General features: G+C 37.7%; 1 protein-coding gene across 2 annotated transcripts in view; it reads left to right on the top strand.

Annotated features, from left to right (window-relative positions):
• Positions 1 to 24,759, top strand: part of fstl4 (follistatin-like 4) — a 209,089-nt gene that overhangs the window by 9,044 nt on the left and 175,286 nt on the right. For both annotated transcript variants that reach the window (XM_005923089.3, XM_042221414.1), the window contains exons 2-3: positions 5,252 to 5,411; positions 12,743 to 12,776. In XM_005923089.3, coding sequence (XP_005923151.1) covers positions 5,262 to 5,411; positions 12,743 to 12,776 — 184 coding nt within the window. In that variant the 5' untranslated portion in view covers positions 5,252 to 5,261. The remainder of the gene's footprint in view (positions 1 to 5,251; positions 5,412 to 12,742; positions 12,777 to 24,759) is intronic.

Below are 24,759 nucleotides of genomic sequence, written 5' to 3'. Positions count from 1 at the left end.
AGGATTGTAAATTTAACTGTACTGAGTACAAAAAAGAGTTTTAAGTTATATCTTTGAATCAGTTTAAATGTCACGGTGAGTTGCTTCTTTTTTCCCGTCATAATAACTAAAGTGGGGTTTGTTATTGCAGCTCATGGAGCAGATCTTTCTGGGAGGATGGTGCTATTGTAGAATATTATAGATCCAAAATCACAAACTCATTGATTGTGCTCAGCAAGTCAGGAGTGTTTGAATGTTCAAATGTGATCAGTTACAGCTGCTGTAGATGACCGAACAATAAAGCCTGCGTTATGAAGATGGTTTCATGTTAGCTACTCTCATTTTTGTCAATACACATATTTTTTTATAGTTTACAATGTCAAATGGATACGAGTGAATTTGATTTTACTGGCTAAGTGGGTAGGAACATACAGCCAATGTGACTGGTTGCCAATATTCGTGTTCAAAATTATTAGTGGGAGTAAAATTAAACATAGTAAAGCACATTGAAATATGAACTGCTGTTAAACAACAATTTTCAAAAATCTAGTAAGAATGAACCACATCTTATTCTTATAAACATTTCTTTTTCTGTCAACACAGATGACTATGATGAGTTTAACTGACTGAATTATTACTTTTTTTTTTGTCTGGCCAAATTCCAAATACATAAATAGGTTATGATGCATTTAGTCAATAGATAATTTGATCCACCGAAAAAAGCTATAAATGACACAAAAGAAACAAGATGCATGACTCAGAACCAGTCTGATAGAACATTATGCTCTCAAAGATTTATACACGATATTGCCGAAAATATCACCATTAGGCCCAGCCTGACAGTTTAGTTGTGCTCCTAGGAGCAAATGTTTTTGTATTTTCTTACACAGAGACAGAGAGAGAAGTGCTTTTCTGTTATATTTTTAGAAGACTAAAAAACAGTCATTTTGCAACAAAATTTGGACCCAGCTCAATTTCAAAGTTATAATCTTTTGATGTCTGTTCTTGACAAGAGAACAGCTTTAAGATTACTTAAGTGTTTATATTCAAATAAATAGACATCATCTCTCAATATCACTGAAAGAAAAACTGCTGGATGGAGATCCTTCTTGTCCGATATAAGTAGAGTGAGTTCAAAAATCAAAAGTTTGATATTTTTTTATGTATGTTTTTTTATCATTTACATGAGATTTTTTCCGTATTTAAGTTGTTAAAAAAGTGAGTTCTGAGCTTGAAGTGTTGTATTTAGTCACTTGCAAAATTGTAGTAAAACCTACCAAACAAGACCAAAATATTATTTTTTTAAATTTTATGGCACGGCATTTCATCAATGATTCACTGTCTTCATGACCCCGGAGTACTGAGCCTTTCATACTGTAAGCTTGTGTTTGGGCGTCCACACATACATTAAAAAAAATCTTTGCTGCCTCTCAAACATTTTAAAGCTTTGGGTGAAAATGAATATTTGGCCTTAAAATTTGAGTTCCTGACTTGTTGAACTGGCTACACCTTAAAGGCACATAAGCTGGTGCTTTTCTCCTTGTGTCTCATTTCAAACTGTGGTAGCTGGCAGCTGGACCTTTACTACACAAAAGTCATATACTTACAAGTAATATACTTTGCTTATGTTTAAATGTGCATTCATTTTAGCTTCATAAACGTTATTAAACTAAACGCATTATAGCAGCATCACGAAGAAGGCATTAACTACCTGACCACAGGTGTTGTTGATGAAGACTGGAACCAAGATGCAATCAAATAATTATGTTTTCATGATTTCAAGAATAGGTCTTACTTTCTAAAGCAAGTAGTAAAGTAAAAGAGCCACTTGTTTGTAGACTTGATCTTGACTGTGATGAAAAAGATTATTATTAAATGTCCAGAAAGTAAAGCAGTTTTAATTGTAGAAACCACAGCAACAGGTAGGTCTGCGAGACTCTTTGTGCTATAAACAATATTCCTCTGTCACGTAAGTTTAGGAAATCCACAAAAGGAAACAGGAACAATGAGATGGGGAAACACTACAGCTGAGATGTGAATAGATGCATTTAACTTTCAGCACCTTAGGTCTGTTTTTGTTGCAAGTCCCTCAGTAAACCAGTCTGATCTGTGCAAAGCTGCCAAAGGCTGCAGCGACTCTAAAGAATGTGTTCCTCTAAGCTTTTTAATATTCTGGTCAAATAATAGCTTCCGCACAGAGTTTCTCCCTCCTGATGAATTTCAAAATGGACCATTCAGTCCATGAGACCGGGGCTCTGTTTGCATTTGTGTGTATGTGCCCGTGTGTGCTCATGTATGAATGTGTGTAGCTGTGTGTGGGCCAATGCCAGGGGGAAAGGCAGCACATTAAGACAGTGACTGGCAGATCTCATTTGGTGTTTAATTTCACAAGGGTGAGCTCTCATCCATGTGGGCCCATTAGCCCCCGGCTAGCTAGCTGAATAATGTTGATGGTCCCTTCATGAGTTGTTTACACTGACAGGACTTGTGTGATTTTGTGTCTATGAGGCAGTGAAAAGTAACAGAGTATCTTTACTCAACTGTCACATAAGAAACTGCGGCAAAGTAATCACAAAACCCCAACATTTGCAACATATTTCACAATGTATAAATTCTTCAAGCTCCAGCCATTGAAAGCGATAATGAAATAAACAACATATTGTTGTTATGCGGCAAATTAAATATATCATGATGTGCTGGTGGTTTTAGTGTTTTATTGAAGTTATGCAGGTTTTCTTCTTGCTGTTATATATTGGTAGTTACATGTCTTGTGTGTCTTAGCCGGTTTTACTACCTGTCTATGTCTTGTTTCAGTGATTGTTTCCACCTGTTTCCCATTACCTCCTCATGTGTCTCCCATGTCAGTTGCTGTTTTGTCAATTGACTCTCCTTCTTTGAGCTTATTTGTGTTCTCCCAGTTGTTCTGAGAGTATTTGGTGTCTTCATAATCTTCTTTTACATTCTTTGTATTTTGCCTCATCACTGTTGGACTCTTGCTTTGGTTCCTGCTTTCCTTTTGCTGTGCATTCTGTAATTCCCAGTAAATTCTCATTTTTACATTTTCTTACTGCATGTCTACAGTCTGTTTTTAAAAAAATGATATCTATCTTTGCAATACATCAGAGTAAGTTATTTTTGAATAAACTATGCTGTTACTTAAAGTGCACTTTGCAAGTATATTTCCTTAAAGCTCTATTAATCAATTTTTATATTATCAAGGGATCAAATGAATGTGAAAAGCATAACCCATAGCGACAATGTCAAGCCCTGGAAGATTAATTATCTGATGTTACAGGTCCTGTAATTCTGCAGACCCATTTTATCAGTGTGTTATTTTTTTCCTCATAACCTTCATTTCATTAACTTATTTAAAGACACAAGTCACTCTTATTAGTGCAAAGAAAGACCCATCAGTCTCGACTTATAGCACACCCCTCTTATCAGTTTCATTATATAATACATTAACCGTTTTGTGTACACTTTGTTTTGCTGCTTGCAAATAATAAAAAAAAGAAAAAAAGAAAAGAAAGCAAAAATTAAATGGCCATAAAATTATTACTTTAAAAAGTAAAAGTTAGCTTGGATAAACTTTCAGCCACCATCTCCAGGGCATAACAGGTCAAGGTGAATCACGACTCTCTTCTAAAATTCTGCATTCAAGTCAAGCATCACTGCAGACATTTGACACCATAAACTATTGTACTGCTTGAGATGCATCATGGGTTTTTGTGCCCTTGTTACAGTTCAACTGCAAACTTTATGGCCCCCTAAGGGAAATTTGTTTTCACGCTGGTTCAGCAGTAAAACATACAATAAAGCCATATTCTAAAGCATAAGTCCACAATAAAAACAATAAACCTATTACCTAAAAGCACAATTACACACGTAACAAACTGCCATGTCGCACAGTGGAACTATAAAGGCACACATCAGCTGATAAGATCCGATGAGAAGTCAATATTTCCCCTCAGGGCAAACGCTACAGGAGGCTGGCACAATACTAAAAACATCAGTGCAGTGCAAGATAAACTCAGTACAATATCTTTGCAATAAATACTCATTGATGAGATAAAAAAGCAGACAGAAAGTCTTTATAAAGCCTGTATTATATTCTATTGTGACTGTGTTGATGATTAGTGTTGTTTATTGAGTCTGGGGTTCACTTTAAGCCAATTGCTATAATATTTTCCCCTCATCTGTAGAATACTGAGTGATTTAATTTGACCTGAAATGCTCTTTAGTTCACTTACTTTTGCAATCAGGGCTAAAGAAGAGGCATATTTTCAAACATAGTTAAATGTTTAAATTATTCAATTCAAATTTTTGTCATTTTTAGATGATTAACAAAAGGAACTACTCATTATTTGAAAGACATTTGAGGCTGTTATGTTTGAATTTGTCAGTACGTATGTGAGTGTGCGCATGTCACAGCAGTGAAACCGATCTTCTGAATTTTTATTTTAAGCTCCCACACCACTCCACCATTTCTTACTTCAGAGGGTTTTCTCTTTGTTGACATCAAAAGATTTTTTTATGTACTTTGTAATACACATAATTATTCCCATCAGTGTGGTCTTTGATGTGTACATAGCAGCATTATGCTGTGTGATGTGTGTGCGTGCATGGCGAGTATAATACTTGTTCCACTTGGTCTGTGAGCATACATTAACATAATTTCAGGTATTTGTCTCTGCATGTACTAAATCTATTATCAGACATCTGTAAACATTTTGGAAGCACTGCAATATCAGATAAACATTCAATAAAGACAGAGTTATTCAAATAAAAAGTAAGAATTAGGGCTCACATATTTTTTTTCTGTCTTTGTGCTTTTTGCACAGAGAGGAAAGCTGCATAATTGGTACCGTGAGTTCAGCTCATGTGTCTTTATCTCCTCTGGGGCAAACAAACTGATATATTATCAAGTAAATAAAGTAATCAAAAATTATTTGCATACAAATTGGATTATGACAGATTAAAATCACAGGTAAGGTGTGAAGATTTGCAGTCAAAGCTACGTAATAAACAGCACAGTTTTGACATTGTTTATTTATTCACGCTGATTAAAGAACATGTTAAAGAGGTTATGTCTCATTTTCACAGTTTTCAACTGCATACTAGACATGTCAACTGTTACGTTCCTGATAAATACAGACACTTGTTAAGAGAACTATAAAACTGTGCTGCACTTATTTCTGGTAACTGCAGTTTGCAGAACAACAGAAAGAGTTTAAGAACTATGTGTGCATTGTACTTTTGCTTTTCCACACAGAGAAACACTCATGGGCAGCATGGGTGTTTGGGCTGTGGCTGTGGCCGCTCTGCTGGGAACCTCGGGGTGCTGGCTCGCTGAAGGGCACAAGAGCAGCAGGCGAAGCAGCGGGGATACAGTCAGCGTGTCACGTACCTCCTCCCAGGAACCTCGCGCCATGGTAAATATCCCGTGCATTCTGCACGCACATACACATCAACGCACTAACGTACTGTACTGCGTCCCACTGAGGCCATTACCTTCACTGTCTGTCAAGCTAGAAAAACACTTGCAGTGATGAACAGTAAATCAATCGTATCAACCTTAAATCAAATCAAGGCTGTAAAGAAAAATGAAGCGAGCCACACAGTCGAAAAGCATGTTTGTTGTAAATCTGAACATATTTTAAATCCTGTAAAACATTTATTTTATTGTCACTTTCTATCTCCTGTACTATGACTTGCTGATGCGGTTAACTCATTATATACATATCACTCTGCAGATAAGTATAAGAGCATAAAGGACTGATGCATGTGCATAGGATGACCATGGATGACCTTATTTTATATGTACTTATCTACACTGCTGCTATACATCTATATAATCTAGATTTCAGGTTTTTATTGATTAAAATGAATGAGTATATTCAAAGGTAGAGGAAGCTATTGACAATATGTAGGCCTGATAACAACCGATAAAAGCCATTAATGGAATGTTGACATCCAAACTGTGAGAATCTGTTCTTTGTTGTACAGTTACTATAACAGTTAGTGGTACACTAACCACCATCCTACACCTGCCTGCCATTTTCTGTCTACACTTTATATTTAAACCTAGCAATTGTTCATCTAGCCATTTACAACAAATTGGAGATAATTGCTTTAACACCCATGGGCAAGCACTTGAATGAGGTCACTTGGTTGTATCTATCAGGGCTGGTTGCAAAAGAATCATGAGTTAAAAAGGGAAATAGAAACCCTTCAGAAAACTGTCTCCTGCCAGGAAGAATGATCCCTTTGATTGATTTGTTTTTTAGATAATAAACATGAAGCCCAAATAGGTTGTCAAAAAGACCTATGCACAGGCAGACAGATGGCCACCACACAGCCCTGTAGACATCCTGGTTCTTTTCAAAATGAATGATGAACACCCCCTGGTCTGTAAGTCTCACTCACTTCGGGCTATGCCAAGTTGGCACTCTGTTGTGGAATGCCATTTTGCCGTGAGGTTCTGTCTCCCAACATCACTTGATGCAAAAAACAAATTCCCAGGCACAGAATCCATCTATCTGGCCAGAACTAGAACTTAAAACGCTGTCAACTGGTGCCAGAATTGAGAGTTGACCGTGAGGTGAATCATGGAAATCCATGATTTCACAATATGCAAGTCTGCATTCTCAAAGCCTCTGGGAAAGAATAAACAGTGTCAGATTTTCACCATAACTCAAATGCCCCCAAAATAATGTAACACTTGCAATAAAGAAGGAGAAGTATGTTTGCTTTGCACCTGATCAACAAAATAATATAAACTAAAAACTTCAGATTAAGCCTTTTGATTTTTGACTCATTGTCAACTTCCTGGATCCTTACATAATAACCAAAAGACTGTGCTGACATGTCCATGCCAGGGTCATAGCAGCTTTGGGGCATTTACAGTATATTAGCTGTCACAAATGTGTAAGCATATGGAACTTGAGGCTTCTGCAGGTTTCCTTGGGGAACTTTTCCCTGCCATCAAAACATGCTTGGTTAACTCTCCTGTCATTATGCCCAGATGTAATCCAGTGATAGGCACTGACTGGAGTTGGTCTCCAGGTACTGAACAACAGCTGCCCACTGCTTCTTATATTTGCAATGGTTTAAATGAGGAGAACGAGTTTGTCTGTCAGGATCTGACAGACAAACACTACAATGGTTAAAAAAAACAAAAAACATGTTAGTCTAACTTGTCCATATTCGGGCTCAGATGTGAGGTACTATAGAACAGTCTGACTTTGCAAGCACATTATGTACTGTATATGTTATTTATTATTATAAACAGACTTAAATGTGCTGTTTGTGGGTGAATGTTGCCTTTATTTTGCAGTGTGGCTGAGGCTACATCAGTCTTGGTTCTGAATTCTTGTGTTACTACATACTGAAAGACAACACTCGCCAACATGCAATTTTGTAAGCGCAACACTTAACAGGACGGTTATGATTTGGTTTGGGACTGGCCTCTGTATAAAGACCATAGCTGTTAAGTGATTTTACAGCTACCGCAGAAAAAGAGAACCATGCTCACTGGATTAAGGTTTAGGAGTAAGAAGGTTAGGCTTTGTATGAACAGGAGAAAGGCTGCAGGAAAAAGCGAAAAAAAAAAAGAGAATAAAAATACTCTTCTGCTCACAATGTCAGATTCTCTTTTTGTGTTTTAATTTCCAGTTTTCATTTACATTTTGATGATGAATTGAACCCGTAGAGCTTTACTTTTTATTTTGTTGCAGTCCCCAGAGGGTTAGCTCACATTCTGCTCAGGCTGGTTCCTCATAATTTGTACTCAAAGCTGAAGAAAACCTTTCAGGCAGGCACAACATATGCAATGCTTGCTTTTATATGAAGCAATAATAGTATTCTCTACTACAATTACAGTGGTAGGGGATACTGAATGAGCTCGTGAAGCTCAGCACAACCATCTGGTAAAGAACATCAGTCAGTTTGAATGTGTCTGCCTTCTTTAAGACAGATGTCTAACTTGGAAGTCCATCAAAAAGCATAGTTCCAGCTTCAGCTTTTTGAGGTTGTTTCCAGTTTCTTCAATTGAAGTGTGCAGCTGCAAATAATTGGATAAAAAAAAAGCAAATGCTTGCAACTATTAAAATATTTTAGGTCTAAAACTGTGCAATCTAGGTATTGATTGTGTTGGAGCCTATCTGGCCTGCCGTAGCATAGCATAAGAAAAAGTGATTACTTGTTACATATGTACAGTAAAAATTAGTTTCAATATATATCAGCCTACATATACTACAGTCAAATAGGATAAACCACAAGAAATTTATGTTTCAGTCTCTAAATCAGCAGCTACATTTAAAGATCACTTGTGTTAGTTACATGCACTCAGCACCAGTTGCGTTTTCAGCATTGATTTATCGGTTTTAGTTTGGAGGTTATTTGTGAAAGAAATTGTGGTATATGGCAGTGGAAAATCAATTACTGCACCTATTCTCGTGCACCTTCTTTAAGGACTTGATTAGCAACCCTTGATTAGCATATTGATTAATGAGTCCTCCCCATAGGGTTTTTCTTGATTTATAAAGAAAATCCAACTTCTAGGAAAGCAGTTGTTTATAATTGCTACTTGAAGCTTGGGGAAATTGTAATAAATGGAAGGGTTGAGAGAGTTGTTCTTGCCAGTGAGTATTGCTGGAACATAAAGCTGCTCCATCTCCATCTGATACTGAGACATGTTGGAATTTGTCAGGCTTTTTTTTCCATTTGAAAATAATCAAAGTTATACCTGTGAACGTATCACCGCTTCATAACGTGTATTGCCAGAGTCTGATTCTTTTTTTCCTTTTTCCTTTGGCTGCACTTCATTAAGCCCGTTAAGTGGCTTGTTGCTGCACTGATGAATTGCTGTTAGATAAGACAAGTCTCTTCTTTCCAAGCAACAAACATCAGGGATCATCTATTGAATGTGGATAGATGAACTCTTGTAGGAGAACAGACAGCGATTCAGCTCTCCTTTCCTGCTCCTCTCCTGGTTCTCTTTGTGTCCTCAGGCAGTATCATTGAAATGTCTTCTCATCAAACTATCTCTGTCTCTGTATATTGAAACCACGATGCTGAGCTGGTCTTCAATAATCACATTCCAGCAAAAAGTTTTGTTGTTGTTTAAAATTAGGAGTTTGAGAGAGATGTATAGAATGAAAGTGGGCGCATTCATGAAAGATGCCTGGATAGCAACACATTTAAGAGATTGAGGAGAAAGCATATTCAAGTAGACTTCATAACGGGCACTGCTTGGCTTGAATTGCCCTGTTGTTCAAATTGCATTCCCACAAAATGTCAGTTTCTGTGGCGGCAGTGTCAGGTTCTTGTTTCGTGTGGGTGTTTAAATGGCATCCAAGGTGGGAGCATGTTGCATTCGGAGATGTGTTTGCACAGGCAAAATCCTTCTTATTGAGTTTGTACATTTAAACTTTGCAACAAAAAGTACTGAGAAATGCAAATATGAAGCCAACTGTGATACCAATACCATAATATTAGAAGCACAGTTTTTATTTTCAGTCTGCTCACAGTGTCGTGACTGCTCATTTAGTACGAAAAGCTATTGCACAGGTAAAAATCCAGCCAGGTGATGCTTTATTTATTCATGTTTGTCAGAGACTCAACACGCCCCCTATTTACTGTAATGTAAATTGAATTCAATTTTATTTATTCACGTCCAAATCACAACATCGGTTTCCTCTTGGTGAATTATACTGTAAAGAGAATAATACAGAGAAAGCAGAGAAACACCAATAATCAGATGACCCTATGAGTAAGCACTTTGGCGACAATAGGAAGGGAAAAATGCCTTTTAACAAGAAGAATGTTCTCCAAGTTTAAATGAGCTTATTTCTGTGTAGCAGAGAGCTGCTGTTAAAAGCATATTAAATGTTCTTTTACATCGCTGGAAAGCAGTTTGTGGAGAAAAGACTGTGTAATTGTGAAAGTGACCGGTGTTATTATTCTTTTTCTAAGTAAACTAGTGCTAGTTTTGTTTTCTTTTCTTAATGAAGAAATCTGTCTCACAGTAAAAGTTTCTGGCCTTTGTGAACAAAGGAGTTGTGTAACATTAAGAAATAAACTTAATCAGTCTTTCTGCACACATACAGCATTTGTTGTTAGAATAATACCCCCTGCTTTTTATTCCTATGGTAGGTTACAATATAAGCTAAGAAGTACTTGAGCTTATATTTTCTCTCACATCAATGCAGCTTGCGTGCTCTCTTTTCCATGGATATGACTTGCTGCTTGGAGGTAGAGATATTAAATCCTCCTCCACCCTCTTCAGATTGTAACAGTGATGTTTATCATACAGCCATCATTACTGAACTCTTTTCTCCATAAAAATGATACTTAGAAAATAATTTGTGTGGCAGTTGCATACTCTGACTCTTTTCTTTCGGGCACTTGGAATTGGTTGAAATTATTTTCTCCAATGGCTAGCATTTATTTAACTAACTGTTTGAGTTCATCACCTGTGAAAACTGCTTTTCTTGGTTATTTGGCTGAGTTTCTTCCCTGGTTTTTCTGCAGTAAACATTTTAGAGGATGCTGCGAACGTGTTACAGAATCCTTTCCTTCATAACAGCACAATGCGTTACTTTTATGAACTTTATCAAGTTACATGGGACTAGCCTAATGAAACATTTTTAGGGGAATGTTGTCTCAAAAGTATCTATAAACTGACCTGGAAGCATATGACAGCAAAGAACTGCTAATGCAAGACTCTACGTGGAATACTCTTAATAATCCCATACTCTAATATTGTCTTATATATGAAAATATTATTTATAGTACATCTTATATAATGCCAGAGACATCTGCGCTATAAGCCATAGGGAATGCAAGTCAAGCAAACAGCCTCAGGCTCGAGATGCTGAAATGTGTTGAATCCTCTGTCTCCCCTATTGTGTGTGTCTTGTGGCATTTTCATAGTCTTATCACATAATCTGCAGGAGTTTCCAGTAAAAATACAGCCATCTAATCAGCCTCTATAACCAAAGGAAAAATGGCAGAGAAAAGCATCAGATCCTCCCTAATTGAAACCCAGTGGGTTTGCCCTATTTGCTCAAATGAAATTCTGGTGGTAGTTATTTACATTTCTCCACCCACTAAAAGCATGCAGCACTCACTATTTATGGCTTTTACTTGGTTTTTACTTTGCACGATCAAATCACAGTAAACGTCATTATCACTAAATTAATTTCTCCTGAAGCTGAATGTATAAAATATGGTGGCAAGCAAGAAGAACCCCGGTGAGCCACTGTAACAAGCGGACAGTATTTTTAGAAAGAAAGACGTAGCCTTTCTTTCACCTCTATGCTTGGTTTGATTCTCTAATCAATTGATCAAACAGCAGCACTCGAGATGATGGAAGGCGGTGCTGATGAGCACACTCAATTTTATCCTGCCATGATGAGGAAGCACGTCTGCAATTAAGATGGACAGATGGCAGAGGGAGGGAAGAGAGAGGGATAGAGATGTAGAGACAAAGGCAGAGGCAATGACAGGAGCTACTAAAACTGCTGCGTTTCTCATGAGGCTCTCTGTCTCCTGGGAAGCCAAGAAGGCCTCGCAGTTGCACGCAAGTTTTATCACTGAGCCTCATTACCAGTGACATCCACACTGAGGGACGAGAATGCAGAATGTCACAACAATTCAATTGCTGCCTCATATTGGCTTCTTCAGAAGGGGTTTTTGCATTGGAAGATGTGTTTCCGTTCTATTTTTAAAGCAGCGTGTCGATCTTTTTTTGTTTTACCCACGTACGTGAAATTGCATCTCGAGCCGAGGTACAATTCATGCACCTTGCGCTGTAAACACCAGTGATCGGTTATTAACAAGCACGAAGCGCACACTATAATGCTGACAACTAAAAACACGCCTATAGTTTGCACGTACGGGTCAGCTCGATTGCATCTAAAAGCAAAATTTGAAAAAAAGTATGTTGTTTTTGAGCTCGACCATTTCACACGTCAGATGGTTTCCATTTATGCCATCATTAATTCATGGTTACCCGCTTTTCTTTTTACTTTTACATATTTCTGTCCTCATTTGTGTTGGATGGCACCTAATGCTTTCATTGCTTTTGACATCCGTTTAAATATTAGGCCGTAATATTGTCACAGATGTTCTTTTCTACCACTGCCATTGCTCAGTTATGCTACAGGATAATTTTCTTCTCCTCCAACATGTTCAGCACCTGGTTTGCTTAACTTTGAAATTTGATTTTTATGTACCTCAAAGCTGAACATAATTGCTCCTAATTTCATCATCCAAACGCTAGTTTAGCATATTTGGAATGCCATGAATGAAGGTGATGAGACTAACTTAAAAGTGCATCTAAATATCAGATTCACTGATAGAACTGGGAAATAAATCACAGTTTATCCTGCTGGTATCGACTGTTCAACATCCGGATAAACATTCCACTACAATATGGTGACACCTGCCTTCTAACAGCCTGCTGGCAAGTCTGTTTCCAATTAGGGTGATTAAATTGACTCTGGGACCCAGTTTAGTGAAAGTCCTCTCGTCTTTCTGTTGTCATCTTTCAAGCATTTTCTCTCATTCCCACTCTGACTCTCCTTTCATTCTCTTTCCATCTGTTCACCTTTGTTTTCTGCCCTCATCTTTCACTTAGCCTAGAAAAGAAAAGAAGGCACGGTAACGAATGGTCTGCAAAAAGCTGCAGAAAGGGCTGTTTTTGTCTCACTCCTCCAAGCCTGTAATAACCAGTTTTGTGTGTGTTCTCTGTTTGCAGGAGAAGGGGAAAGCAGACGGGAACATCGATCAATGTGAGTACACTTACTGTGTTCAAACCAAACAGCATTTTTCAAAATATGCCATGTTGTGCTCCATTACAAAATCTTTTTTTTTCTTCTTCTTCTGTTATTCTGACATACACTTTAGTTTTCTGATTACTAGGAAATGCTGCTGGAAAGTAATTCAAATCTAAATGCCTCCCATAAAATGAACCATGCAGTCAGTTTTGGGCAAAGCTATGATAATGATGTAACTGTGACATATATTGCTCCACTGTACTATACTGAAGTGTTTGAAAGCATGGCAGATTTGCATTTTTGAAAGCGTTTCAGTTGTTGTGTTTATCAAGAGATTATTTAGCAACTAGCTGAGGGCCTGACAAGCATTAGCTTACAGAATTTGGGGAAAGAAAAGCATAGTTCAAATAAAGGAAGACTTTTAATAATCATAATAATAAACTTGACTGCACTGTGTATTGCCTTCCTTCTTGAACTCTAACAAATAGAAAGTAGAAGCACCTGAAGTCACTCATTCAAAATGACACCCTGTCAGTAAGCTAAAAAATATAGTTGTCAGGTTAATAATTATGGCTGCCAACCCACTTTATTCTCCTGTCAGAAATGAGTAAGTAATGTTTTGTGACTTGTGTGCTGCTTTACAATGAAGTAATTGCTCAGTTAGCCATACAAAGATCATTTACATTTTTGACCTTCCCTGTAAGCTTGGCTGTTGAGTTTTAGTAGAAGTACGGTTGAGATTTTTTCATGGGCATCAGGTCTGGCTAATCTGTTAATCTGCCAAAACCACTATTTTGATCCTAAATCAATATTTGATAGTACTAGTTATCAGCCTGTATGTTTGTGATTAGTGAAGCTTGTCTTTAAGTAACCCTTCGCGTTTACCCGGCAGCAGTTTTTGTTTTTTAACCAGTGGACTAGTTCTGCACAGCTGTTCTATCAAACTAATTAAACACAATCAATACATTTTTATGTTTGCAATGCTACTGATGATTAAAGAGTGCCACGAGATAGTTTCATCCCTCGGTACAGGTAGTGAACAAGTTGTTGCAGAGACCTCAGATTTATTTTCTGGCAGTCTGCAGTGTTTATTTTACATTGCCTTTTTTCAGTGCTTTACTCTCTGTTTACTCAGTCCATTTGAGCTGCTGGCTGAGTTGTTGTGAAAGGTGTTGTTTGACACGTAGCTGCAATGCTCATGAAGATGAAGTCTTTTTGTGTGCGTGCATGCGTGTGTGTGTGTTACAAATGGCCCAAGCATTCACACATGATATTCTGTGCTATTGGAGTCATGGCAGTGAGATTGAGCAGTTTGTATGGAAGTTACTGTAAAGGCAATATTTCCTGGCTGACTGCTTCCTATCTGACAAGTGACTTCATCTGTAAGCATTAGGCCCATTATGATGTGCAGTCTGGTTGCTGTCTCAGTTATCTGTGCCTGCTTCTATTCTACCTAAACGTGACCCAGAGGATTTTCTTCGTATTTATCTTCCACCAAAGATGTTTATTAGCTGATTTCTTTTTTTCCCCCTTGAACACTATATTATGTGGCTAAAAATGACAGGCGATTCCATATGCTGTACCTCTCATCACAGATGTTCATGTTGACATTTAGAAAGCACATATTGAAAAGCAGAGGCCCACGCTGATGGCTCATTAAAAAACAAACAGTAAGGTGGTTCTAGACAAGGTTAAACATATTTTGAGCTTTAGAAGTTTAGCGTTAATTGAATGAATGTGCAGAATAGTTTATAAACCCATCCATACGTCCATCCATTTCCTTAACTGCTTATCCAGTTCAGGGTCCAAGGGGCGGTGGAGCCTATCCCAGCAGTCATAGGGTAAACAGTGGGGTGTACCCTGGACAGTTGGTTGCAGGGCACATATAAACCCATATTGGCAGAAAACGTATTTGGTATGCAGTGGCAGGAAATTGATGGGAGCACCGGAGGATGAAAGTAATTGATTGAAGATTGTGATAATTTGTTACCAGTGCCCAGTGGTTGACTGCGGTCTCTCTCTCTCCTGAATCAAATAAATTAAATATATACTCCTCAACAAGGTCACTTTTTAATGCTTCTAAATGAAAAACATACTAATAATTAGGATTGCATTGCATGTATTTGCTCTTGTACATTTGTACATTCAGTTATATTCACTTTTATGTGACTTATCAAAATAAAAATGGAGTTGGAGGGATTAGGAGCCTGTTTTTGACATATGTGATTGAATTAAATAGTGCCGAGAGTCAATTGGAACATTTGTAGTAGAGTGTTAGTTGTGCTCATTGATCTGATGAAGACATTATGCAAATGTATGCATTTTCTTTTCTGGATTGGCCACATCCTAGAACTGCTACTAGGTTTTGAATTAGTATGAGTGCAAGAGGCAAGCTTAAAGACATTCAGTCAGTCAGTCATGATGTACGGAACATCGGTGCCAGTTTTCTGAATGAAAGGGATGAACAGATGTTTTTGCTACAGGCAATATTGCATATGTATTTGTAGGAGTGTCCCTAACACAGTGTCAAATTTTGGGAGGAAAGTATTTAAAAAAAAAAAAAATCATACAAGCATGATTTACTAAGGCTTGCAGTAGGTAATTTACTTGCATCATTCATTCAAAGCTGAAAAAAAAGATGTTTTATTTTGCACCTGATGATAGTTGCTGCTGCAAGTGTAAATTTAGTTAGAATGCAGGGAAAGATATTGTCACTGTTGGGGATGGATTGCTCAAATCTATGAGCATGATGTGAAAATTTTAGCTCAGTCCAAGCCCTGGGTATATTTCTGGTCCTCTGGAATACTGGTATTTTGATGAAACAGAGCAGAACTCACTTTAACTGAGCGGAGTCGGAATTAGCAAGAGAAAGACGTGCCTTGCGCTGGGTATTACATCCAGCCAAGTTATGTTTTCCTACAACAAGCTGGTGGCTTTGCTGTGTTTTAGTCACATTTCTACACAGAGCTCATTAAACAATGGTAAAAGTCTGCATATCTTCCACAGTCTTGCATGCGGAAAGAATACCATTCATGTTCATTTTCACTTCTCAGAGGTATTGGATCTGTTACATACCATATTGAAATGTCAAAAATACAGCAACTAATGGTACTCATAAGAAGTGGGTTAGATTTTTATCTGAATGTTGCAATGTGCAATAAACTTTAATGAATCCCTTCAACATCACATGGAATGCAGGAAAAAAAAAATCAAGAATACTGAGTAGATTTACACACGAGGCACAGTAACAGTAACTTCACTAATATTCATATGGGTCAGCGTTTGAGGGTGAATAATGTGTATTTTCTTCTTCTGCACAGTTCAGATGTCACATAAAGACTTAGTTTGTAATATTTTGTTACCTACCTATCATACCTTCTCTGGATCCATAATGAGGTGTTATATTTATGCAGACACTGACTCTCAGACCCCACACAGTCCTCAGCCTCTTCTTAGTTTGCCTCTTTATAAAAATTTCTCCTTTGGCTGCCTCAGGTTGTTCTAAAAGCACAAACAGAGGGTAATGTTTATTTATTTTTTTTTTTTGTAGTGCTCTTGTTAGATTGCATTGGTCATTACTGAAATCAACTGCTGGGTTTTGTTTATAAATTAGTGCACTGTTAGTAGATTACCAGAAAAGTTTAAATGCATTAGCAGATTTCTGCATTTATGGCTTCGTGTTAGTTTGCCCATCTTTGTAAATTAGGCCTATGTTGCTTAATTGGAGTTTTTGTGGGCAGGAGATTAGATTTTAGCTCTTTTCTGGTTGGTCAGTTTTTACTTTTTGGCTCATTTTAGTAGGAATACTCCCTTGTAGGACAAAATTGTTGTCTTCTGATACATTCTAATTCTTCTTCAGTTTGTTTGCAAGATAACCAGTTATTTAGCTGAATACATTAACATCCAGACACTTAATTTGTTATACCAACTTTTCACAATGACACAGGTTGTCAACCCTCTGTGTATAAACCTACCTGATACTGTAAACCTTTATTATATCTGTTTTAAGATGTTGTGGTAACCTTAACAAAACATTACTGCCTTGTCACTACTGGTCTGACTAAAGTGACCCTATCCATGACTCACACTAGCTAGGTAGTTAGCTCACAGTAGCTACAGTAGTTAGCAAAACCCTTTGCTTGATGATAAAGAATTGGTAAATTAATGTCCGCCAGAGCAGATTATATTTAGTGACTAGGGGCAGTGTTTACTTTAATACTTTAAATTGATTTATTGTCGAGGCCCAACACAGTCAGCACTGGCCACCACCACCAGATTGATTGTTTATTTGTTTTTAATGTCGCTCAGTAATTCCTGGTCTTTTCTTTCTGTATCTCACTCTGTTTCTCCCCCCCTTGCAAGGAAAAAAAAAAAAAAAACATGCCAAATTCCTAAGAATCGCTCTAAAGTTCACTAATTGTTAGTAGGGAGATAAATTGGTCTTTGTACCTAACACAATGTTGTCAAGGTTAGAGATTCTTCAAATAAGCTGATAATAGGAGTAGGGATGGGTATCGTTTAGGTTTTATCCGATACCGGTGCCAAGACGGTACTTTTGAAACGGTGCCGGTGCTTAAAGAATAAAGAACACAAACTTCGTCCAAAAACCTCTTGTGTTTTTATTTTTCCCAGTAATTTATTTTAAGCAAAATTATAACAAAGTTAGCCTTTTCTGTCAATAAAACATAACATCTTTGGTTGGAACCAGTGCTTAAACAATTGAAAACACAAACTTTGTCATGAAACCTGTGATGTTTAGCAGTTTTTTTGCAAGAAGATAATCATATTAGCCTTTTATGGAGCTATACGGCATCGCTCTTGGCTGATGGCATGCCCAGCACAAGAGAAAACTCTTTCAGAAGGCGTTGATGAGGCTGGGACACACAAGTATTTTTCTGATAGGGCAGATAAATTGGGGAGTGTATCCCTCTTACTCCACTACCAGGCCACAGGGTCTTGTCCAGAGGTAATTCCTGGCAGTCTTTTGTATATTTGAAACTCCTTCTGTACCTGCTCTGTGACTGAGGGGACTCTACCCGCTTGAGAAGCAGCCTGTTGAAGCTCTGTCTTCATCCTCAAACAGCTTTTCTAAGGGTGACTTCTGGACCTTACTTAGCTGAAAAACAACAAAAAAAGATGTGTGAGGTTTGCAAAATAAATAAAGATCACTTTTAGAATGTAGTGGTTGTGTTAGAAAAAATCTGAAATTACATATTTTTCTGGCTTGTCCATGTCAGCATCATCCACCTCGCTGTGTGCTTTGGGGTCCTCAGTGGGAGGCTATGGACACACAGATAGTAAAAGAGCATTCCTTCAACATAGAAACTACATCATGATGCAAAAGGACAAGATTGTACACACACAATGAAAATACCTGCGCAACTGCTGCTGTGGCATTTGCAACTGCTGCCTTCTCCAACCTGTCCCAGATGTCAGTAGCTGCCTCACCACCTAGCCTGCCTTTAAAACCATCATCGTGGCCTCCTTCAGAAATTTCATGAAGGTTTTCATCCTTTAAGTAAAACAAGATATAACATAGGAGCTGATACTGAAAAAAGGTAACCCTATTTTTCATGCGCATTGACATTGTCTGCAAATACATGATATCTTTTCTGCAGACTACCCCAGAATTTCTCTTTTATTGAAGAGGTGAAAACACTGTCTTCATCACATCGTCTGAAATGTGCCTCCAGCTTGGCCAGGATGGGGATGATTTGGCTGCATGTGGGTGACTTGTCACTTGAGACACACATGGTTGACGTGTACAGGACTTGCATGCACTTAATAAACTCCTCTGCCTTGATTAAATCAGTGTGCGTGAACCTTTCTAGCCTGTTGAAAAATATTTACAATGTTAAAGGTAACTGACGTAATTTAGCTCTTGCAAGTGATGCTCATGTCATTCACTTGTCCTTCTCAATAGGCTTCCTCAGCTGTTGATCCACAGCAGCTGCCTGGATTGCATCAAACTGCTCCATAAATCTCTCCACCATTAGGAAAAGAGAATTCCAGCGCGTCTTAACGTCAAGAATTACATTATGCTCTGGCAAATCTAAAGCACAGATAGACACAAACATATTTTAAATTACTATAACAAAGGTAATATGAATAACAATACTTCTTGATATGTAACTTCATGCGCTACTTACTCAGGATTCGCTGCTTTTCTCTGAGCACAGTTTTGCTCAAGAATGAACGTTTGAGCCACACCACAACTGAACGGATTTTGATGCAGGTGGAAACTGCAGGAATGTCATACACCTTTTGTGAGGCCAGGTTGAGGGTATGAGCAAAGCATCCCACTTTTAAAAAGTCCAATTTTTTTCAAAGCAACATCCATGTTGCAGGCATTGTCTACAGTGGCAGCAATTATTTTCCCTCCCAAGTGAAATTGCTCCACAACACTTGATATTTCTTTAGCGACAACTGGACCTGTTTGTGACTCATAAACTGCTTCAGTGCTAAGCACATTCTGCTTCATTTTGCCTTTGTAGATGTAGTGAACAGTCACTGTGAGGAAATGGTCCTGAGCAATACTGCTCCATCCATCACAGGTGATAGCGACCTTGTTAACCTGTGCCAAATTCTGGATGAGGTTGCTTTTCTCCACGCAATACCAAGCAGGTATAAGTGTGTTGGATTGATCATTCCTGGATGGGGGCTGATACCTCGGATTAAGGGGAGAGGACATCTCCCTGAATTAAAAAAACAAAAAACTAATTTATAAAAAGAAAGTGTTTTTGACTTGAAATTTAATTCTTTTTTTCAGATAAAATAAATAAAACACATAAACCAGCTCCCAGAATAAACAGAAAATGCATTTGAATTTTCATTAATTTTTTTTCTTCCAGATAAAAAATAAAAACATATAGCTCACCTTTTATTCAAATATAGTTTACTTATAATATTTAGCGAAGACTTACAAAGCTAAGCAGCTATGAACATATTAACCTTTACAGTATTATAAAGTCTATTTTTTATGTCAGAGTAATACATCATTTTTCACCTGAATGATGGTGACTCCACCGTTGAAAATGGATGGAGATCTTTGACTATAAATTTTGTCACTGCCCTATGAATTTTGTCCACTTTTTCTTTCGTCATTTTAGCCTTTTTGGCCAGGGTGAAGGGAGTATCTGCCATCAAACAAGAAAACAGCCACATGTAACTATGAGGCTAAGATACTCACCCAGAGAAGAACAGGTGCTGCTGCCGTCATCAGTTATCATTTCTGCTACACTGGCAGGGCTAGGGGCCAGACTCTCCTCTTCGGGTTCTTGGATGTTGCTAACTCCGAGAACAGGCACAAAACCCGCAGTATGTGCTCGGTGTGATGTCTTGCTGCAAGTTATCAAATTCGGGGCATTTCTCGGCTTTTAAAAAAACGCTATGCGACGCCATGTGTTTCATTAGATTTGAGATGTTACCTCCTTTGCACATTATTACCTTTAAGCACTTGTTGCAGGCTGCTGAGTTTGCATCTTTTGCTGTGAAGTACAGCCACACTCTTGAGCACTTCGCCTTCGGCATTTTAGCTCTGCTCTAAAAAAAACCCGTACGTACCTGGGCCCGCCTACTATCCTTGGAAAGGAAGTGATTGGCTAGATTTCTCAGGGAAAAAAGCACCGAAATGAAGCACCGAATTGTGCGCTGCTTTTCGGTCTGGTTACTACCGCTTATGTCAGAACCGGTTCCACAATGGCACCGGACACCGGTACCCATCCCTAAATAGGAGGCATTCAAGGAACCTGCGCAGTAAGGACAATGATAAGTTAATGCTATGATATTGCTGGGTTAACAAAGCTGCAAGTTAATATTGAGTGTTTGGGTGATCCTCATTCATTTTAATTGTCACTGAAAGTTTGTTCAGTTAGTCCAGATTAGTACTGGAATACACTAAATTACACAAGTTATTAAGACTATGGATGTATGGACAGCAGAATTTCAAGCAAGGAATAAAAAGCCAAACAAATAAACTACCTTATCAGCTTAGTTTTGGGGAAAATGCAATTTAACATTTAGTAAAATTGCATTTTTCAGTTTAGTTGTGTGGGAACATAATTTTCGAGGTGTAAAAAGTCATAAAATAGTCACCTGAGGAAGCAGTAAAAAACTCAAAGAAGTCAGCAGACATATTGTGGCTTTTTTCTGCACAGGGTGTGCTGATTTTCCTCTTGAGACTAATTATCTTCTGCACTTCTGTTTGCTAAACTAGATCAGCTGTCGAAATCAGGCAATTACATTTAATTTTCTTGTTTTGCTCTCCTTTTGGATGATGATCAACAGAGCTCCTTGGGATTGCCTTCTTTTCACTATTGACAGGTTGTTTCTTTCATTTTTGATTTTTCATTATATAAGTTTACCCCCACCCCCAACACTACTACCTGCCCCCCCTTGTCTACTTCACATCATTTGATGTAATCTTCGGCCCTCTTTTTCCATCCATATACCCCTACACTTGCAAACCTGTTTGTTTGGAGTCTACATACCTCATGTTCAGACAGTGGCATTAATCAAATTGGCCCAGTTGTACAGCTGAAACACAGATGTTACTAGCTTTTGTGCAAAGCTTTTGTATGTGAAGAATTTCACAAAGTTTAGACACAAATTCTCAGTAAATTCCATTTTTACTGGTTGGTGATGCAGAAACCATCCCTGGTCAAAATGTCACTGCCTGGGAAATATGTTATTCTGTGTTCTTTTCACCGAATGTTGTTTTTGCCAGTGGGATCCATATGGGGGAAAAATTGAATATTGCCCATTTATCTTCCCAGGGAATGGTGATTAATTTGGTCTTGAGTGCTTAATTTATGAACCTTTCCAAAGGCCTAATCAGAGTTTGTTACCGTCACAAATTAAACAATGGGAAGAGGCAAAGTAAGTTAAGCAGTCCTGTGGTTCATTTAGATTGTAATTGGGTGAGAATTAGATGGGACAAGGTTGACAGAGAGACTCCCTAATAAGCAGCAAATGACTGGGGAGGAAGTTGGGAGGAGAAAACGTGAAAAGGGAGTGGAGGAAGCCCAGAGAAGGAGAAATGTGGGAGGGGTGGTAAAGCAAAATATGTGTTCAAAGTCATCTTCTACGTTAACAGAGTCAAGTAATCTGTAGCTTTTGGTTTAATACAACAAAACAACATGAGAGGATTTTAGCTTTGTGTTATAATTAAAACAACAGATGTGCCATTAATTCTTTGAATACCTTGAAACAATAAGATGATCAGATTTTGAGTCTGTGTTGGTGAGAGGAAAAAAAGAGTGGTTTAAAAAAAAAAGGCCTAGGAGATTTTTTTTTTCTTACTGTTAAAAAAGTGTTGGAATGTCTGATTTAAAATTTAAGCAAATTCTTTCATCATTGTGGTCTCAAAAAGCTGTAATAGAAGGTTTTGTTTTTTTTTTTCGTATACGTCATACACACATTGCTTGAGACTTGTTCACCAATCACCAGTCGTAGGGGAAAAATGTGTATTTCCTTATTCCCTGGCTGGTTGGTGGAGTGGTTCCTAGAGGTTTCTGGCTGTCTCTTGTTAAAATGGGTTGCAAAGAAGGTGCTGTACCCAAAACCTCTTTATTATTGCTTTAGTTGCTAGCAGAGCAGTAGTAAGACATAAAAGACATAAAGGTGCCAGATATTCACCTTCAAAGTAAACACTGTACTTCAGCACTGCAGCCAACACTTTTCAAAAGGTGTAACTTTCATTTTGAACCCAAAGCGTCTCCATTTCAGGGCTGTTTTCACAGTCTTAATATACCGCTAAGAGAGTAGCTGCTTGCTTGCGGATAAGTCTGGTTGCTAATTAAATGCTCTTTAGTAGAGGTTCCCTAGTGCATTACTAAAGATGTATTTATGAGGACATGAGCTTAAGCACTTGTTAACAGACATGTTTGATATTTAATATATAGAGTCAGCAATCAATTAGTGCCTATGTCTTGTGAAGAAGGTAAATCTAACTGATGGAATTAAAGACTGCTGTTGATGAGGTTAGATATGACTGTTGTCCAGTTATTAACAGAATATCCAGTATATTTAAAAGCAGAATGGATGATATAAGCCTTATTGTAATATGTTTTGCACTGTTGAACTAATTAATAGAAGTTACAGGTGGCAATACCCGGCAAAGTGAGTAGGAGTAGTGATAGAATTTGGTTAGCCATAAAGTATAATGCATGAGGAGGGCAGAATAAATGACAACGTTATATTCAAAGTTGACAAGAAAACCATTAAATCGCTGGAAAAACAAACCCTGCCCTCACAGAGTCAATGTAAAACTCAGAGCATTATTTTCACACAAACCTTCACATGATAACTAATATGAAACAAATAGTAATTTAACCTGTGATTGTACTGGGAAATTGTATGTGTGATGAGTTGGGTATGCAGGTGGTCAGTGCTAACAAAGATAGGACACGCAAACAAATACCGGCATGTATACAGAAACCAGTTTGGTTTAAGCTTTAAAAAAAAAAAAAATATGTCTAATATTTAAAAGTTTTAAAAAATGTTGTGTCACACCCACAATGTTTTTATATTTTTCAGGCCTTGTTGGACATTAAGAAAGTATTTACTTCTTTAATATTGTCTTTTCTATGAATTAACCCTAAGAAAAATATTGCCCTACCATATGTTGTTTGACACAAGAAATCATTTAAAATGCATTGAAATGCTATCCTCAGGTAGACTACACACGGAGAGCGTTCCTACCTAATGAGAATATCCAAAAAGAATAATTTAATGTTGTAAGTTCACTGAGTTACATCGTAAATCTCTGTGAAATATGATTTCATTAAGCTGTAGAAGCAATAAAGATTACCGTGCGAAGAGTTCACTTTGTCATTGAAGGCTTAATCAAATCAATCAAACGAAACAGGCTTTGCTAAAATCACACCCACCTTTATAGACTTCGATACAAATTTAGAATATCTTCAAGTAACGTTATGAGTCATAAATCTCACAATTTTTGAATGGTCATGAGTTTAAATTTGATTGGTTAGGAATCTACTTTCCGATACGATTAGCAGCTGACCAAAGTTTCACACTGTGATAATTTTTACCAAAAAGATTTAAAGCCAAAGACAAAAGGTGGATTGCAGTGCCATGTTGAGCGCCTGCAGATACTGCTGAAGGGCTTACGGAGGGCACACAGCCTCTCCAGAGGCTAAGACGGACTGACAGTGGCACTCTTAATAACACTTACTATGACTAGGGCATGCAGGCTGCTTGGATACATGCATGCACACATACACAAGCCAGATTGCAGACAGAGCCTAAAAACTGTAGTTATGTGGAAAAAGATGTACCAGGAGAATTGGCAGGCATAGGTTTTTGTTTAGGGGCTTTTCTCTGACTTCCTTTAATCTTAAATGAGCTTGAGTTGTATTATTGTAATGTTTTCCTATTTAGTAAAATACACATCTTGATACCTTTTTTGCTTGCTCTAACGTTAGAATAAACAGCTATTTATTTATTATTTCAGCAGAAATTTGGTTTTACTCATTCAGTTTTTGTGTAACACTAAAGTGTCCCAGCATACTTACTGTTTTTTTTTCTCTCCAGTTGCTTGTTTTATCCTATGCATTAATTATCAGTTGATCAATCACTAATTGTTTGTGGACAACACATTTCACTTGCAAAAATATCTGTTAAACAAATAGTTTATTTCTTCTGGTTAAGAGTTCTCCTCACTGGGTCCACAATTAGTGCATTTAGTATTATGTGTAATCGAATACTGTCTTTCTCATACTGTTTGTGCTCTACATTTTTCTCAGTGGAGGTCTACTCCTGGATGATACTTGCTGCTGCTGTGTGATTGTAAGCATCGCTGCAAAAACTTCACATCTATTCTTTACCTTCATCCGTCTGATTTTTACTGCCTTACACATCAACCACGGACGGCTTTATGAGCTGAGAACAAAAATGATTGCTTTTGAATTCAGATTATATGCCTCTGTGAGTAGCTCTCTTTTCCTGTCTTTCTCCTTCTGTCTTCCTTACCTCCAAA

This window comes from Haplochromis burtoni, unplaced genomic scaffold, assembly GCF_018398535.1.
Source record: "Haplochromis burtoni strain Fernald_Lab_line unplaced genomic scaffold, NCSU_Asbu1 Contig_66, whole genome shotgun sequence".
In the NCBI taxonomy this organism is placed as follows: Eukaryota; Metazoa; Chordata; class Actinopteri; order Cichliformes; family Cichlidae; genus Haplochromis; species Haplochromis burtoni.
The sequence above is the reverse complement of the archived record's forward strand: the minus strand, read 5'-3'. Positions and strand labels throughout refer to the sequence as shown.